Raw genomic sequence first — 19,435 nt, 5'->3', positions numbered from 1 at the left:
TCCAGTCAAACAGGTCTGCATTTCACCGTTTTGCCGCTCACCTGCTCAGCCCAGGTCTAAGGCACAAGTAACAGTAATCAACCGTTTTCAATAGTAGTTGATAGTATGCTGTTCAGTTTGCCTTTGGTATTGCTAAATACTAGCAGGAAAATGTATCGGTCACATTGTGTTTCTTGTTCTTTTTCTTACATCCGTCTGTAATGAGAACAATGGCTTAACGCAACTTGAACAATCTTTTCATTTTAATTATATGACAGTACTTAAAACAATGTAGCTACAGTAGCGTTCACTGGCACAAATTACGTATAGACTGCATTTGTAAACTCGATTAATCTGATATTTTGCAACAATTTCTCTCTTGGCTTAATAAGTCAAATGTAAAATCAATGTATATGTGAAGATATAATTACCATTTGTTTTAAACAAGCAATGATCATTACTCCTACAATGATGTGATTACTACGAACATGACTAAAGAGTCTGTCTTGCAGTTAAATTAAACTGCACTATGCCTTGTGTATGCCATAGATTAATAGCACTTCTGTATAGTTATTGTTGTATCGGGGTACTTTAGTTGCCAATCGTGGTATGCTAGTTGGTACGCTGATGTATTCTTCAAGGGTTCAAATTGTATCTATGTGGTCATGCTAGGACTACTTTCCTCTAGGGTCCTCATCGCACTTGTCCCAGGGTTTGATTTGCACTTCATTGTATGTCGCTCTACTTAAGAGCGTCTGCAAAATGCCCGTAATGTAATGTAATAAAGTAATTATGTAATTTATTAAAAAGCAAACAAAAGAACCTGGTGCAGACAATGTCAAACACGCAAACTTCAGACAGCTGTACAGATCTATTTGACTGTTTTTGTCCATGCTGCCGAACCACTTACCTTACAAGTAGTTAAGTATGTTATTTGGCTTGCATTATAACCAGATAACATTTATTGATTTAAGTATCCCGTTCCTAAATCCCCCACTCCCCCACAGTCCCAATTCCCCATCCTCTACTTCAAGCTCCCCCCCACCACTAATAGTTTTGACAGGGGTAGTACTACATTTCCAAAGATCTCCAAAAATCCCTGAAGAGCAGGAGAATTCTCGGAGCATGGTGACCTAACTCTTATTGCTTGAATGTCCTTTACAATCAGTTGATGAATACACCGGAGGCAGAAGAACAACTTTGTCATTCCCCTGCAGGCCAGAGAAGGTTCTGGGCCAATCACGTTACACTGTGCATCCAGCTGATTACATATATACTGCTCTTTCAAAAGAATGGCTTCTACATGGTGGGGGGGGGGGGGGGGGGGCAGTGTGTGGAGAGGTGTGAGTGAGGGGCTAAGCACTACCAAGCCTCCAGGAGACATGGCCTCAGCCCAACAGCACAGGCTATATGAGGCAGGGTCCAGGAGTCATGGCCTCAGGCCAACAGCACAGGCTATGAGGCAGGGTCCAGGAGTCATGGCCCCAGGCCAACAGCACAGGCTATATGAGGCAGGGTCCAGGAGTCATGGCCTCAGGCCAACAGCACAGGCTATATGAGGCAGGGTCCAGGAGTCATGGCCCCAGGCCAACAGCACAGGCTATATGAGGCAGGGTCCAGGAGTCATGGTCCCAGGCGAACAGCACAGGCTATATGAGGCAGGGTCCAGGAGTCATGGCCCCAGGCCAACAGCACAGGCTATATGAGGCAGGGTCCAGGAGTCTAGGGCCTCTGCTGTGGAACCCGCTACTGTGGCATAGTGATTTATGGTTGTATGGTAGTCATCGACAAATGTGAACCTATCAATCCATCCACCTCTCACTTCCATCGAGATATACACCGATACCCCTTTCTCACACAAAGCCGGGGATATACGCGGGGATATTGAACATGGGACCGAAAATTCCCTTTGAAATTCCCTTTAATTGATCAGTTGGCTATATAATGTTCTTGCAATAATTAAAATAAAATAAAACAAGACCAGGCAAGAAATGTTTAGACCCCGACATGGGATAAGGGAGAGTAGGTGTGGCAGAAATGGTATGAGTTGACCCATGCCTTTAAATTACATAGTTACTTTATTACATTACATTACAGGCATTTAGCAGACGCTCTTAAACAGAGCAACGTACAATGAAGTGCAAATCAAACACAGGGACAAGTGCGATGAGGACCCTAGAGGTCCTAGCATGACCACATAGATACAACTTGAATCCTTGAAGAATACATCAATTTACCAACTACCATACCACGGTTGGCAGCTAGAATAACCCGAATACTACAATAACAACAGCTATTCATGCGTGTTTTGCTATTTATGGATTTAACTTGTGGAAGAACCTATGCACAGAAGTGGAATTTCCCTGAAGCTGTCAGAACTATGGTCAGGAAGCAGTCAAGAAAGGTAACCAGATAAATTAATCTAGGGCATTAATCACAGTAAGACAAAACATTGAAAATCTTCTGGAAAACACAATACTTAGCAACTTGAGGCGAGGCTTGGATTCAAAATTTGCCACGGATCAATATTAATTAAGAGCAGGAGGATGATATAGCCATAACCCCCAGAATAAATTGTAATGCTGGTAGTTAAACATGAGGGTGAAATTTGAACTCACCTCCCTCCACTCCTTGGTCCCAATGCCCTGGACGTACAGAACCGCAACTATTGAGAGAGAAAGAAGGATAATTCATTAATTTATTCATCTTTTTGTTATTGCTGTTTATCTTTTTATTATTTTACCAATTCTGTGGGCATGTTCAGTCAAAGGCGGCACGGATGGTGCAGTGGGTAGCACTGCCGCCTCACAGCAAGGAGGTCCTGGGTTCGAATCCCCGTCGGCCGGGGCCTCTCTGTGCGGAGTTTGCATGTTCTCCCCGTGTCTGCGTGGGTTTCCTCCGGGTACTCCGGTTTCCTCCCACAGTCCAAAGACATGCAGGTTAGGCGGATTGGAGAGTCTAAATTGCCCATAGGTATGAGTGTGTGAGTGAATGGTGTGTGTGCCCTGTGATGGACTGGCGACCTGTCCAGGGTGTATTCCTGCCTTTCGCCCAATGTATGCTGGGATAGGCTCCAGCCCCCCTGCGACCCTGTTCAGGATAAGCGGGTTAAGATAATGGATGGATGGATGGATGGATGGATGGATGTTCAGTCAAAGAGATTTCACACTATATGGAACTGTATAACATTTCACAAACCACTGAAAGCCCTTTAAATAGATCTGATCCTTCTCTTCAATTGATTCATCTGACATTGTGGTGGGTAGTCCTTAAAATCTCTATTAACCGCTGTACACAGGGGAATAGTGTGAAACGACAGAACAACCCAAAGAACAAATCAATGAGCAATCACAGAGCTATGAATATGAAACACCAACACTTTCTTCAGAGGTAGGCTAATTCATGATTTTTCAGCAGGATTTTTTTGGTTCTTGCACCTTGAACTTTAAACATAGCAGAAGCTACGGCGATGAGTTTTCACAACACACATGCTGCAACTGAATTATGTATTACGAAAATATGAATGTTTTGTTTGTGGCGACTGTGTAATATAAAATGCATTTAGCTTACAATTGCTACATTGAAAATGTAATGCTTAGCCTATGTACCCTTTACCTAGTCACAGGTACCCAATGTTAGCAAGTAAGCTAACTAGCTAATATTTCAAATCTACCCTATCCCTATCACAGGGATGATTTTCCCTGGTTGAGCATTTCTAACATAAAGTAATTTTTTTAATCATTTTTTAAAACTGTATTATGGTGATTAATTTACAATTATCGAGACATACAGTACAGGCCAAAAGTATTATGCCATTTTTAAAGAAACTTTAAGTATAGAAGAATTCAGTGAATTTATGCATATTTATTGAATAACAAATGTTATACTAAAAAGATTTACTTAAAAAGAATGAATCGCCAAGAACTTACCTGTATAGTTTTATTCATGTTGTAGACTACATCATTCTTTTGTTTTAACAACTATGTTAATTAATGCCATTTCATATTGAAATAAAAAAAACAGTAATGCTTAACTAATTATAAGTTTGTCCTATGATATGATAATGTCACTAATCATGCAACGAATACACTATTGACTGTATTTGATGACAACTAAGTCATGAAAAATGTATTAATGGTCCATCTATTTAGTAAACAAGCCAGCCTGCTTTTAAATAATAAATAGCATGTGAAATTATGAAATGTGTTTGACTTGTTAATGGGGGTTGGGTATTTGACAAACGCCTCAATCAATGGACCTCAATGAATATGTATGTGTAAAAGATTGTATTATTGTAATTATTGTACGTATGTTTTATGATCTTCTCGACCTGTTGCTGTCTGAGCATCAAGCGGGAGGAAGTGCAAACACTTTGCAGGATAAAAGGTTTATAGTTTAGTCAGCGAAATGCAGCATTTTACACCTCATCAGACCCATAATGTTGTTTCCATGTGTCCTTTTGGAGTCCTTTTGGAAAAGTTCCTTTTTGGAATACTGCCTAGACGTGGATTAGAAGAAAACAATGCAGAATGCTCATTTTGGTGATATTGTCCTCAAATTTGAGAGGGGATTTGTCCAGTCTTGCTCCATTGTATTTCTATGCACAAGCCACAGCTACAATCATTTCTATCCAGTCAAATACAGAAAATCTTTTCAGTGAGACAAAAACATCCACTTTGACTGTGTTTGAGCTTCTGTAATTTTGTTTCAGTAACATTTGGAGTAATTCTGATTATGCCTGTAGTCAAAAGGTTTGAAGAATAGTAACTATTTTATTTTGGGTGTATCATTTCTAAGCCTGGGTTAAGAAAATGTCCGATACTTCAGGGGTTAAAAAACCAAACACTGTACACTGCCCAATTCATAGGCTCCACGTCTATGCTCTTCAGATATCACGGATGTTGACAGGTGGAGAATGTCATGAGATAATATCTCATGCCTGCAATACAGCTGAATTCAGCTGAACAGCGTGCGTAAAGAAGACTTTCACAATAAGTTTTATAAATCTTAATGTTGTCCTGAATTTCAGCGTAGGCACAATAACGGTCAAATATGGTCGTAAGATCTATTTATGCATGAGGCCCCAGTTGACTAAATGTTTGGTTTGTTTGCCTTTCCAGAACGTATAGGGCTTTGCCATCCCTCAGAATCTGTCCCTGCTTTCAGCTGATATTGTGTAAATACCTTACAAATGGTGTCAGGTTTACAGGCTCTGAGAGCAGAGGGGATTGGTGGCAGGAGAAGAGGGAGAAATGACAGACTGAAAATGTGTGTGTGGGTTTGTGTATGTATGAGAGCAGAAAATCAAGTGCGTTTCAACAAGTACATGCAGCCTATGCTTGTTGTGTGTGGTGTGTGTGTGTGTGTGTGTGTGTGTGTGTGTGTGTGTGTGTGTTAATGAGTTTGGGTGTATGCAGGAGAGAGAATGTATACACGTTTGTGCGTGTGTGCAAATGTGAATAAGCATGAGTGATGAGGCCTGAGTGTACGTTTATGTGTGACTGTGTATGCGTTTGAGTGCACATGCAGGTGTGTACCTGTTTCTGCTTCTGTGGACATGTCTATATGGATGTGCGTACATATGTGCGTGTGCGCACGTGTTTACGTGTGTGTGGGTGTGTGTGTGTGTGTCTGTGCAAGTGTGTATGTGTGTGTGTGTGTGTGTGTGTGTGTGTGTGTGTGTGTGCGCGCACGTGTGTGTGTGTGTGCACGTGTGTGTGTGTGTGTGTGTATATATGTATTGGGGTTTATGGAGGCACAGGGCCAAATGGGGCCAGTTACAAAAGAAAAGCTTCCTGGCAAATGCCCAGAATAGCCCCGTAGAGGTTTCAGAAGGCAGTCTGAGATTACCGCTTATCTGGAACTGTGAGGCCGGCCAGCAAAATAAATCTGCCACGACCCAGGATGTCTTTCCAGTCCGACGACGGGCGGTGTACAGCACACTAATCAAAAGCAGAACCACGATGCCAGTGGACCTCAATCCCTTGGGCCAAGCAAGCAACACCAAGACTGCAATTTCTGGAGCAGAGGGGAAGGGTTAATCACCTGGTCAGCTGAATAGGCACGCAGCGCACAATAACTGCCTGACAGCAGAAGATAAATCATTCCCATATAATGATGTCTCAAACACGCCGAGGCATCAATCACATTTCTGGCCTGCTCCTGTCTCCCAAGGCAAACCAGGTCCCGGTGTGATCCGGTGGGTGACCCACGCAAAAGGACAACAGGTCAGTTAGAGCCCAGGTTTTTTCTGTCCTGTAGGCCTACGTATGTTCCTTTGATTTGCCAGTGCATTGATAGACCCCAAACCTGAACTAGGGGTCAGAAAATGATTTAAATTTCTGAATTTGAAGACATATAGTGAGTCAACTGAAAGGGAGCTGAAATGTTTGGGGTGGGGTCACATAGGCTTGGTGTGGCTGGTGGGTGGGGCATTCTTCACTGACATCACTCGTGTTTCATCAGCACTGATGTCATCAGAAAGCCACTTAGAATCTCAACAAAACATTTGACAACTCTAAGTGAAAATTGAAAACATCTGCAGTTATCAAACCTAAAAATTATATACTGTATGCCTGTATGCCTGTATGCCACAGAACCCTGTCAGTAAGTACTAAGTCTCCTCTTTTGGCAGAAATCACAGCTTCTGAACATTTCCTGTAAGCCTGATATTCTTGCTTCATAAAGGTTCTCACACTTACTTGCAGAACCCTTTCAGTTCATAAACATTACGTCATCCTGCATGCCTTCCATGTTTGAGATCTCCCCACTGGTTTTAAGTCATTTTAAATTCTGGATTATGTGAAAGTCACTCCAAAACCAAAATCTTTCATTCCTCCAAGTAGTTCATAGTTCACTTTGTTTCCCTGAAAAGGTCAAACTCTTTTAATCTTAAATTTCTTCTCTGACTCTGGGACATTACCTTCTTGGATTTGATTATATTTAGTTCAATCTGTTCTTCCTTCCACCCGCAAAGCATTACCTGTACCACTGGCTGCCACACAGCCCCAAAGCATAATAGACTCATATCTTTAACTGTTGGCAAGGAGTTATTTTCTTCAAATGCTTCCTCTGTTTTTCTCCAAATGTATCTTTCAGACAAAAAAGTTGTGTCATAAGTCCACAGAACATTTCAAAATGTCTCCAGCTCATCAAAGTGTTATGTTCATTCTTGCGTTCTTGGTATTGACAAAAACCCAGAGACTCAGAGAGACTCAGAGATCTTCATTTTCGCAACATTCATGTTATTCATAGCATCCAAACACTCTTTTAATAACAGCCCACCAACCCAAATGCCGTGTCTTTCTGACACTGAGATATGAGGAGACTGGATCAGACACAACAGAGATTCTTGCAGCCACACTACAGAGTACGAAAAAGACATGACAAACTCATATTCAAATACGACCTTTGAAAAGTCCCTCCCGTGGTTTAATTAGTTTCAATAAACTAACCCAATTATTATCTCAATAAAGACCCCGATACCTCAGGCTTCTTCCAGAGACTGCCCAGGGGTGAAGCATTAAGGGAAGGGGACTTAATTGGTTTCAAGTGGAAAATGCAGGTGGGGTACACCAATTGCTTTTGGGCTGCTGTTTTCAGCACGGGATGTTCTTTCCCTGCTCATCAACTGATTCCAGCTCATTTGCAGTGGTGTGAATTGGGGGTTAGTGTGTCTCTAACTCCCCAGTCTGGGGTATGGGCCACAATGTTTCCAAACCCCCCAACAGTACTGTATCTTATTCACTTGAATCCAAATAGATCTGAGGAAAAACCCTTTGAAAAAAAGCATGGCTTTTACTGCAGTTTTTCATTCTAATATGTTTCACTCGCTACGAGATGAAAAGGGGGATGGATTGAGGGTTTTGAGACCATTGAAAAGGAATTATGGAATTATTTGGTCGCCTCACAGCAGGAAGGCGCCTGGTTCAAATCCCGGCCAGGATATTTTCGTGTGGAGTTTGCATGTTCTCCTTGTGTCCGCGCGGGTAGAAAAGACCTCTCTGGTTGGGTTCCTTCAGCAGAAGAAGGAGGTACAGGTAGAATGGAGTTCAAAGTAAATCGTGCACTGATGCCAAGAAGTGTTTGTTCACACACAGAGCTGTCAACTCGAGGATCAGCTTGTTAGGTCATGTTGAAGAGGCAGAGACCCTTGGGGTGTTCAAGACCAGGCTTGACACAGGGCTAGATTCTCCAGACACTTGGCAAAATGATCAGCCTCGAAAAAGTGAATGTCCTGTCCTTGTCATAGAAGATTTCAGTGTTATTTTATGAGCTTCCGAGTGAAGTTGCAGATTTAGGGAACCATCTTGGTCCTTCAAATCATGGCTCTATTGCAAGGAGGCCAAAAAGATTGACATTTCGATTTTCAACACCGTCAATACAGCAGTTCCAACAGGTTCCAACAGGTCCCGTCAAGAGCTGTGTATTGTGACGTTAAATAACAGTACATTCAAAAAATAATAATATAAATTGGAGCAGCAATTTCTGAAATGATTCTGCTGCCATTCGTTCAGTACATTCATACCCGAGGCCACAGCAAACCAGGAAAAGATGGGTGACCACATTGCACTGGTATGCACGAACATTGTCTATTCAATAAAATGGAAATACAATAGAAGATAGGAGAAAGCTAAAGAAAGAAGGATTGGCAAAAACAGAGTTGAAAAAAGAAAGATAATATAATAGATGCAGTTAGCTAAATGAATGTCAGTCTGTGTGCTATATCGACTGATGGAACACATTCAGCCAGTCAAGAGTGTGGTGAGTGAAGCTGTAAGTTTCCATCAGAAGCAGCTAGCTAACATTCTGCGACTTCCCAAGCTAACAGGAGAATGTTCCAGAGTGGATGATCCTGAAGCGTCTGCTTGAGCATTTGCTTACTTTGGCTTACTTTACAGAGGACAGACGGACAGACACTGTCAGTCACAGCGCCTGCTCTCCCCACCCCACAGTATTTCATCATTAGTGACATCACTAATTCACAGCCCAGGCACTGAAATTCAGCGCACACCATTCATTCACCACACAAAAACAAACTCTCTCACACACGACAGCAGAGACACATAGAAACAACCCCCCCCCCCCACACACACACACACACACATATGCATGTACACACAGAAACAAACTTTCACATGCATACACACAGGAACAAACACACGCAAACACACTCTCACTCTCAAGCACAAAACCAAACACTCCCACACACAAACACAGTTGCAAACTCTCTCTTCCACACACAAACACGCAGAAATACACACATTTCATTTTCACAGCAACACAGCAGATTGAAGGGCGCAGAAGAGCTCAGGAAAGGGTGGCCAAGGACAACGCTAAACTCCAGTCAAAGCCCTGTGAAGCACAGAATATATCCCAATATATCCTTACAGTCAGGAATCCACAGTCCAGAGATGGAAAAAGGATAAATGCAATGCCAATAAACAGACAAGCCACAGTGCGATGGATTGGCAGATGACATAAGGCTAGGGAAGGAGAATCTGAGTTTTTCCTGGCTGAAAATAAGGCAAGGGCGGTACTTTAATCAGGATCAAATTTCCCACTTCTTGTTAGTAATGTGAATTATACTTTTTAACGGTCAGTAATGATCAGACGATGGTTCCACCATGGTAATTCCTTCAAAAAATTAAAAAAATTTAAAAAAAGGATTCTACAGCAGCGTTAATAAAAACTGTTATTCATTTCCCAACTTACAGAATCTGATGGCACACCACTCTGAAAACCAAGTGACATACAATGATGTAACACGTGAACAGTGGAATGCTCTTTTGGGGCTTGAAATTCAGCAATAACGGATTTTTTGAAAACTGTGTAACAATCAAATGCATGAATTTGGAAGGAAAATTAAGAGGCTAAATCCATGATAATATAATATTATCCTTCTATTAAAGTATACATGCGCATAGCTAATTGTTCATATGAACATAAATGCAGACAGACTTGGCCAGTGGCTAATAATTCATAACGCTGTGCCAATATTAACAGTATCACTCCTTCACATTCAAATTCGGGATAGAGGGAGCTTTACTAACTTGACTCTGGGAATAATTCTTAAACCATGGTAAGCACATTAAAGATGATGTTGCCAGAGAATAGATAATAGTGTAACTCAAACTATAAACACCAGTAGATTTGAGTCTGCTCTATCTGCCTTTATCAGACATCTGAAGTCTTCTGAAAGTCCATGAGTTTTTAGGCACGAGCTCCCTGCCCATGAGGGGAAATAAGCCAGTAGAATCTCCCAAATATATAAGCAGTATTACTGTGCAGTGAGACCCAGCTATCATGGCCAGCCAGCTGATGTACAAAACTGAATTCATTTAGTTCATAGCGGCAGCTACTAACTGTAAAGTTACTGACCGCTAGCCATCCACTTGCTTAATAGTTAGGCACCAAGACTATCTCTTGCAAACTCAGCTAACTCACCACTGCAGAAGCCAATCCATGTCTCCTCTAGCCCTGCTCCTCCTTCTTCTTTTGGATCTTAGAGTTCACTGTGTTGGACACATGCTTTTCAGATACAGCACAGAAATAAAAAGGCCCATGCCCAGAAGCGACCCAAGGAGTTTTCATAATAATAATAATATTAATAACAAGTAGACAAGCAAGGTGTCGGGCAGACACATGTTGTCAATGTATCATAGTAATTACTGAGCGTGTTGGTTTTATAAGATTTTCAAGGCACAGTATACCTTGGATTGGAAGAGGATAGTCTGTTTCCCTTATCACATGGTATGACCAAGACCTATTAATTAATTAGGCCATTAAATACAGAGGGGGAGGAAGTATTAAAACACACAACACACAGGGGGGCTCCAGCTTCCACTGGCCACAGACACCCCTCTTCTCTAATCAGATGGGGCTCCCTTTTGTATCACCATGCTTTGGAGGAAAAACAAAGGATACTAGCTTATGTAAGAGTATAACAAGGAGGCTGGCATTCAGTACATCTAGACAGGCTATTTACCTGCAGACAAGAGAGAATACAGTAGCACTGCATAAAGCAAGCTATTTAAACCCCCATAGGCTATTCAACTCTGGTAAAGAAGTAAAAAATAATCAATGCTTCAGCACACCAGACTTTACCTTTAACTAATTTATATCTGTGTTATACTGTCAAACTGAATTGTAGTTTGTAGTTTTTGTCATTGCTTTTTTAAAATGTAAAAACCTCACACCTAATCCTTCTGTACAAACTGGGCAGTGTACTGTAAATGTATCAGTTGTTTTTTAAAGTGACAGCAATGTGTGAATATAGACAAAATTACAAACAGAAATTGTATTAACTACCTTGGTATTACTCAATAGTTAAAAGGAAGCTGCTGAAACATAGACATTCACAACAACACAGAGCTGAGACATTACAATAAGTGTTAAAGCAACAGGAGAAAAGCACCTCGTAAGACCCACAATATCATCTAGTTTCTATTTGTCTTTTTGGAGTCTCCAAGAAAACATAGCTTAGAAAAGACAACGCAGAATGTTCACTGATGGTGATATTGTCATAAAAAATTTTATGGGATTTTTTCAGTGTTCTGGCTGTGGCTCCAGTGTTTCTAATTGCACCAGCCACAGACACAATAACTGTCAAAAATAGAAAGTCTTTTCAGTGAGAATAAAAGCTGCCACTTTCACTGTGTTTGATCTTCTGCAACATTGTTTTAGTAATATGTTGATTAATTCTGACTCTTGGGAAACAAACCCCAAATGGTTACCATTCAGAAGGACCAAGATTATGCGTGTAATCAAAATGGTTCAAGAGTAGTAACTATTTTATTCTGGGTATGTCATTTTCAAGTTGCAGAAACCCAGCTTTTTTTTATGACTGAAAAGATTTGCTGTTTTTGATTGGATACAGATTATTGTAGCTGTGGCTGGTGCACTTGGAGCCAAGTCACAAAACTGGACAAATTCCCTTTTAAATTTGCGGACAATATTACCAAAAATGAGCATTCGGCATAATCCAATCTATGTCTTGGCAGTTTTCCAAAAAGGACACATGGACATGCTATTACAGGTTTCAGGAGGTATAAAATACTGCATTTTGCTTACTAAACCATACAAAACCTTTTATCCTTTAACGCTTTCAAGCGGTATATGCTGTTCCCATAGTGATCGAAAATTGAATACAGTGGCAGTCGGTGGTTCTAATCCCGGTGTAGCCACAATAAGATCCGCACAGCCGTTGGGCCCTTGAGCATTGCCCTTAACCCTGCATTGCTCCAGGGGAGGATTGTCTCCTGCTTAGTCTAATCAACTGTACGTCACTCTGGATATTGCCAAATGCCAATAATGTAATGAAAAATAAAGGAATGAATGCAAATAAATCGACCCAGGGTGACTTAAGAGGTTAACCTGTAATAGGCAATGTTTTCAGTTGTTTCAGTGAGGAGTCTATTGCGGTATGGTCCACTACCCCAATGTCTGTACCGAGTGGATGACTGGCTTATTATACATGTGAACGAGGTACTCGCATGAAAATCTGTGAATCACTGAGCTGAGGCACGAATCAGCTGAAGTGCAGTTCCCAAGAATCAGCTGTGCGTGCGCTCCTGCAACACTGAGTTGCACCATATTTGTATCCTTAAACAGCACTGCTGCTGGACAAAATCCTGGGGGAAACACTATACTATGACGAACTGATTAAGACAAATGCCAGTAAGCGAGAAATCGTCCCAGTACTCCAAAGAGCAAAACGATGAAGTGCCGGTAGTGTGTACCTGTGAGAAAGAAATTAGCAGCACCATTGCTAGTCAAAAGCCGTGGCCATAATCGTAAACTCATGTGGTTTTGAATGCACACCACTCCACTCAGCCAATGATTATCCATAACAAGTTTTTTCACTCACAAGATAATCTCACACCAGCGAACAATAGCAATTGCTTTTTTTTAAATAAAAATGTTCTCTTAGTGCATTTATTTTTCATAAGAATACCGTTTATGGGTTTATATTTTAACTAGACTTTTCCTTCCAACTTGTTTATTGCACTATTTTATTGGAAGGAGAACTGAAAAACATTACGTTGTGTCGTTAAGTCATGAAACATTCTGAAATCCTGCCCTGCCCGGCTCAAAAGAAAATGCAGCCTTTCCCACCTCATATTTATAATAGAAAAACTGGCTGTCCTCTGGAATTCAAAACCATCACAAAGACATATAGCAGAGGCATGTAGAAGCTAGCCCACACACTATCATGATAAGCAAGCCTCTCTATTGCTCTCTCTCTGCCCCGCTTTCACACACACATGCACACAGACCGGGGGAATTGGTACTCTCTCAGTGAACACACTGGTGTGGACCAATGAAGAGAACCCATTCAGATCCCTTGTGGGTTGGGTTTCCTTTTATCTGGGCTTCGACTCACACGCCGATACCCATCACCCCCATTTCTCACAGGCTAGATGGGCCAGTCTCGTCCAGGCTCCGAGTTTCCTTTTTCTTGGTATCTGCACAATAAAACCTTCAGTAGAAAATCAATGGTGCCTATTGGAGTAGGATCACCACTGGACATTTTACTGTGGGCACATTCAGGTGGTTTGTGAGGGTTTCACAGGGTTTGGGGATCATGAACTGCTGAATATGCGTCTTTTGCTAAATGAAAGACATTTGGCCACAAAAAAGAGGAGGCACGTACCAGGATCCGACTTGGAGAAGGTGTCCATATCAAGTAGGGTCCTGTGAAAAAGAAACAAAGTATAGTGATGAATTCGGAGGAATGAAACTGCGTTCCTATGCCTTGGGTTCTGCATAGACCAAGCCCCAGGCTCCAGTCTATCTTTCTGTCTGCCAGGCCTGCGTTCTCAATTAGGCCATGGCTGTGCTGGGCTCTCACTTATTAGACCCAGACCTGCGCTCTCATTAATTAGATCAAAAACCATGCTGCACTATTATTAATTTGGCCAAAATTAATACCGAAAGTGAACAGTGTGCTCTCGATAATTAGGCCAAAGCTGTGCAGTACTCTAATTTTCCTTTTGAAGAGTAGGTTCAAAACATTTTAAGTCAGTGTTCAAAAACTTTCATTTAATTACCAGTAGTTATCATTATATCAGCGTTAGAATGTCCAGTTGAGGACATTAACACCTTAAAGGGTTAATTAGACTAATTAGACCAATGCTCTGATATGCAGGTACTCATTTCATATGAAACCAGTGCCAGTTCCTCTCAACCATCACAATGACAACGTTTAAATGAGCCTTGCACGGCATGAATTCTCTGTCACGATTTGTACCTTTCTTACATAATCTGTAATTCAAATTTTGTTCTGAACTAACATAACATAACATGACATGCCATAACATCGACCATTCTGGAATAATCTGTAGAGCAATGAGTCAACAGGAATACTATACAGCAGGGGTGCACATCTGCGGTCCTGGAGGGCCGGTTTTTGTTCCACATTCATTTATTGTTCTGACAGCTGTATAAATGATGTTGGTTCCCTCTTGTACTTTAGGATACACTTACAGTCTGCGGCTGTAGCTGGTGCATATACAAATGTCTGATCAAGATATTATTTCACTAATTTAATAATTTGGAGCAGAACTCGGCACAAAATCCTGAAGTGGATCGGCCCTTGCCGTGCACCCCTGCCATAAAGCAAAGAGTCACAGCATCAGGAATACTCTGTACAACACTGAGTCACAGAGACAGGAATACTCTGCACAGCAGTGAGTCACAGTGACAAGGATGTTCTGTATCACAGTGACAGGAAAACTATGTACACCCTTGCATCACAGTATCAGGAATATTCTGCAAAACTGAGTCACAGCATCAGGAATACTACACAGCACTGAGTCACAACATGAGGAATACTACACAGCACTGAGTCACAGTGACAGGAATACTACACAGCACTGAGTCACAACATGAGGAATACTACACAGCACTGAGTCACAGTGACAGGAATACTACACAGCACTGAGTCACAACATGAGGAATACTACACAGCACTGAGTCACAGTGACAGGAATACTACACAGCACTGAGTCACAGTGACAGGAATACACAGTAAAGCACAGTAAGAGCTGGGGGTCTCAGGATTTAGCCCACCGCCAAATGTTTTACTGCAGTCAGGTCACCAGTCAGGTCCTTTGTCCCACTCCCACTCCCAGCAACAAATTGTCCTCATGTGGCTACCAACAGGCTACCCTGTATTCTGTAAGGAAGAGTGCTCCATGATTCACACTCAATCACGGAGCACTCTAGCGTCAATAGGGCCTCTTAAATGCCTCTGCCATCCACATCATATCCCTCTCAACACCTCTTTACTTCCTCTTCTTTCTTCTGTGGGTGGTGCATCCCTTTCTTTTGACAAGACCCCGCTTCATGTCTGAACGGTGAGCCTTTTCCCCCATCCCAGAGCCAATGCCCCCAATGCCCCGGTGCATGCTGGGAAATTCACCTGACCCAAATCTGTCAGCCCCTCCCTCTCCATACCACAACAGCTCAAAGTCAGTCAGGCGATGAATCCGGACTCCCAGGTGAAAGCGCTTACATGTTTTCAGGGTTGCCTGCTTTTCTATCCTATTGCTACCATCAAACAGAAGAAATGTAAAAACAGAGGGACTCGTCCTCGTAGTGATAAACAGGGTTGACGTTTCGAGCCCAGCAGCTGGCAGCAACAACTGAGGACGACAAGTGGTTGCCTCGGTGTCTGCCGCGTTTCTGCCTATACTGTAGGTTGCACGTTGCAAAAATGGCAATGCAACTTGTTCCACATCCGCACACCATGGGATTTATTCACACAGAGGATTTCCTATTCTGGTTCAGTAATCATTAAACTGCCTTAAAACCATTCCATCTGTTTGGAATTTTTTTCCATGTTTTCATTTTTAAAAGAGGAGGAAAAAACAAACAAACATTAAATATTTACACCAGATTTATGACTGCAGAATAGAAATTCCTTCATTGTGTTCGACCACAAAATGTAACTACTTTCCAGACCCGGGTTAGCAGCAATAGAGTTCCCTGGTTCCTTTGATATTACAGCTCCACCAAATGACAAAGAAAATTAAAGGCTTTCAAAGATTTTGGTCACAGGTCATGTCAAAACCACTAATTGCTTCCGAAAGGTAAAATATTTTTTTACATCTTGGCTTAGAGGATAAATATGCAGATACAGAATGGATTTGCAAAAGCACAGTTCCTCTTTGGGTTGAGTACTGCACTGAGGAAGACATTAACCCATTAATGCCCAGATTTTTTCCCAGAGATCTTACATATAATGATTACAACAAGTAACTAGAAAAAATTCCAGGGAAATTTTAAGTGTGCTGCTGCTGGTGCCCATCCCTCACACAAACACAGATGTAACCCACAATTTGGTCCTCACAAAAATGGAAAACCTCATCTATACACATGTTCTGGGCAGTTGCTAGGGTGTTCTGGGTGGTTGCTAGGGTGGTCTGGGCAGTATAAGGGTACAATTCCCAAGGTGGCATTGTCTGGCTAAGTATGGGTTGCTCAACCACACCCACCCTCCTGTTACAGTTAGCACAACCATTAAGACATGGACATAGAAATAAAACAGTTAAAAACCTCGGTATTTTCATATAATGTGGACAGGATGGAGTCAGTCAGCTTGCTAGTTAGTTAGTCAGTCAGCTAACTAGCTAGTTAGTTAGCCAGTCAGCTAACTAGTTAGCCAGTCAGCTAGTTAGTTAGTTAGTCATTCAGCTAACTAGTTAGCCAGTCAGCTAGCTAGCTAGTTAGTCAGTCAGTAAGTCAGCTAACTAGTTAGTTAGTTAGTTAGTTAGCCAGTCAGCTAGCTAGTTAGTTAGTCAGCCAGTCAGCTAACTAGTTACTTAGTTAGCCAGTCAGCTAACTAGTTAGTTAGTCAGTCAGTCCCCCCTTGGACATATAAAACTTTTTTTTTTTTGGCAATGGATAAATTATTATACTCTCCCTGTGTACGAAACATCACAATGTGCACAGCTTACGCTGCAAACAACAAGACAGTGGCTATGTTCTGAAGATCGTATCGCTTTTGTTACTTCTTGCCGGAGACGTACAACTGAATCCTGGTCCGTCAATGGAGCAGCACAACAACACCACCCCGGCGCGGATTTTACGTTGTACCTGGCCTGGTGGGGAGCTGGCTGGTGATGGTGCACGGGAGAGTGCGGTGCTTGACTCAACAGGTGGCCTACAACATCTAAGCTCTCTTGCGATGCAGACTGAGCTGGCCCGGCAGGTTACGCGCACAAACGATGGGCCGCAGGTACTCCAGGTGGATGTCCCTTACCACTTGTTACACAGAAGGGTGGAGGAGCCGGTCGAGCAGAGTGCGAGGGCTGGAGTGAGCGATACTCAAGCTGAACAGAGATTGGCTGGGGTGCGCGGAGCTCAATCGGGCCGGAGCGTGAGGGCCGTGAGAAATGAAAATCTGATCAAGCCATCGAGGAGAACGGGTAAGGCTGCCCAGGAACAATAAAACAAAGACAATTATTTTTCTTTTCTTCTTTTTTACTGTTAATCACGCTGCAGTGATAGGAAATCCACACTTTAAACCAAAGGGAATTTTGGGCGGACATTTAGACATAAGAAGCATTATTGAAAAAGGAGATCAAATGCATACATTATTGACTGAATCAAACATGGATTACCTCTGCTTGAGTGAAACTTGGCTCCATTGTATCATTCCGAACAATATGACACATAATATCGGGTTACACTTGATATAGAAAGGATAGAATATCTGGCGGGGGAGGGGGCATATTGATTTATATCAAAGAATCGTTTAAATACCATGAGATTAATTTGAACACTTCTCTCGAATGTCTTGCTTTGACTGGTATTGTCTCCTCAGATTAATTTTAACATCGTTGTCCTGTACAAAGCTCCATCGCATAATGTCTTTTTATGACAATATGCTAGAATGAATGAAAACGTTTGATAACCACACCGAAACTATTATTTACGGGGATTTCAACATTAATTGAAACATTAAGCTATATAACACGCATATATTCTTTTTTTGTAACAATGTGCTATGTGTGTATGTATTTAACATCTATTGAATGTTTGTATTCTAAGTGCGTATATTTCTTAACATCTTCCATTTAACACATTGGAAGATGTTAAGAGTTGGAAACGAGCAATAGCTATCATCTCTGTATGCAGAACATCAGCTGCATGAACCTGGTGTAAACTGGCAGTAATGATGCTATGTCTCTTGGCATTGTCCCTACTCACATAAACATTAAATAAATAAATAATATCCTTCTTCCTAGCAAAAACTTTCCAGCTCCATGGAACGGCAAAGTGTGTGCGCAGTCCTGCTTAGTCCATAATTTCAGAGATTTGAAGTTAGATTGCGGTCTCGGCTCTGACTGGGTCATTCCCTGGTTAACTTGCATTGAAGCTTTGTATCATTGTCATGTTTGAAGGTGAAATTCCTCTTCATCCTCGGCTTTCTTACAGAGGTCAGCAGGTTTTGTGCCAAAATATCTTTATCTATTTATTATCCCTCTATCCTGACTAGAACCGCTGTCCCGGCTGAAGAGATGCAGCCTCACAGCATGAAGCTGCCACCACCATGCTCCACAGTAGGTATGGTGGTCTTTTGGTGATGACCTGTGTTGTCCTTGCACCAAACATATCTTTTAGAATAAAGACCAAAAAGCTCAACCATGGTCACTTCAGACCTGAAGACATTTTCCCACATTTTGAACGCATTTATTTTTATTTTTTTTTGCGAAATATAGGTGGGATTGTTGTCACATGCAGGGAGTGAGCAGTTCCTGCCAGACAGTCTGACATTCCTACAGGTCCTTTAAGGTTGTTGTAGGGCTCTTGTCAGCCTCCCTCATATGTTTTCTCCTTGGCCTGTCAACAGCTTTTGAGGGACGTCCTGATCGTGGCAATGACGTTGTTGTGCACATTACTCTTTACAGTTATTGATGGTGGTCTTCAGTGTTCCATGGTACATCTATCCATCCATCCATCCATTATCTTAACCCGCTTATCCTGATCAGGGTCGCAGGGGGGCTGGAGCCTATCCCAGCATACATTGGGCGAAAGCCAGGAATACACCCTGGACAGGTCGCCAGTCCATCGCAGGGCACACACACCATTCACTCACACACTCATACCTACGGGCAATTTAGACTCTCCAATCAGCCTAACGTGCATGTCTTTTGGACTGTGGGAGGAAACCGGAGTACCCGGAGGAAACCCACGCAGACACGGGGAGAACATGCAAACTCCGCACAGAGAGGCCCCGGCCGATGGGGATTCGAACCCAGGACCTCCTTGCTGTGAGGCGGCAGTGCTACCCACTGCACCATCCGTGCCGCCTATGGTACATCTAATGCCTTTGAAATTATTTTCTACCACTCTCCTGACTGGTACCTTTCAACACTGAAATGCCACAGATGTTTTATAAGCTGCATGCAGGCCAGTTATCCCTGTAGGATGCAACCAAGAAAACTTC

At 42.1% G+C, this 19,435-nt stretch overlaps 1 protein-coding gene across 1 annotated transcript in view; it reads right to left on the bottom strand.

Moving 5' to 3' along the window:
* Positions 1 to 19,435, bottom strand: part of LOC133138482 (copine-9-like) — a 92,077-nt gene that overhangs the window by 67,664 nt on the left and 4,978 nt on the right. Inside the window, exons 2-3 of the mRNA XM_061257275.1 lie at positions 13,634 to 13,674; positions 2,598 to 2,644 (exon numbers count right to left, since the gene is read on the bottom strand). Of these exons, the coding sequence (XP_061113259.1) occupies positions 2,598 to 2,644; positions 13,634 to 13,674 (88 nt within the window). The remainder of the gene's footprint in view (positions 1 to 2,597; positions 2,645 to 13,633; positions 13,675 to 19,435) is intronic.

Source organism: Conger conger, chromosome 10 (genome assembly GCF_963514075.1).
Source record: "Conger conger chromosome 10, fConCon1.1, whole genome shotgun sequence".
Taxonomy (NCBI): Eukaryota; Metazoa; Chordata; class Actinopteri; order Anguilliformes; family Congridae; genus Conger; species Conger conger.
This window is presented reverse-complemented; position numbering and strand designations above follow the sequence as displayed.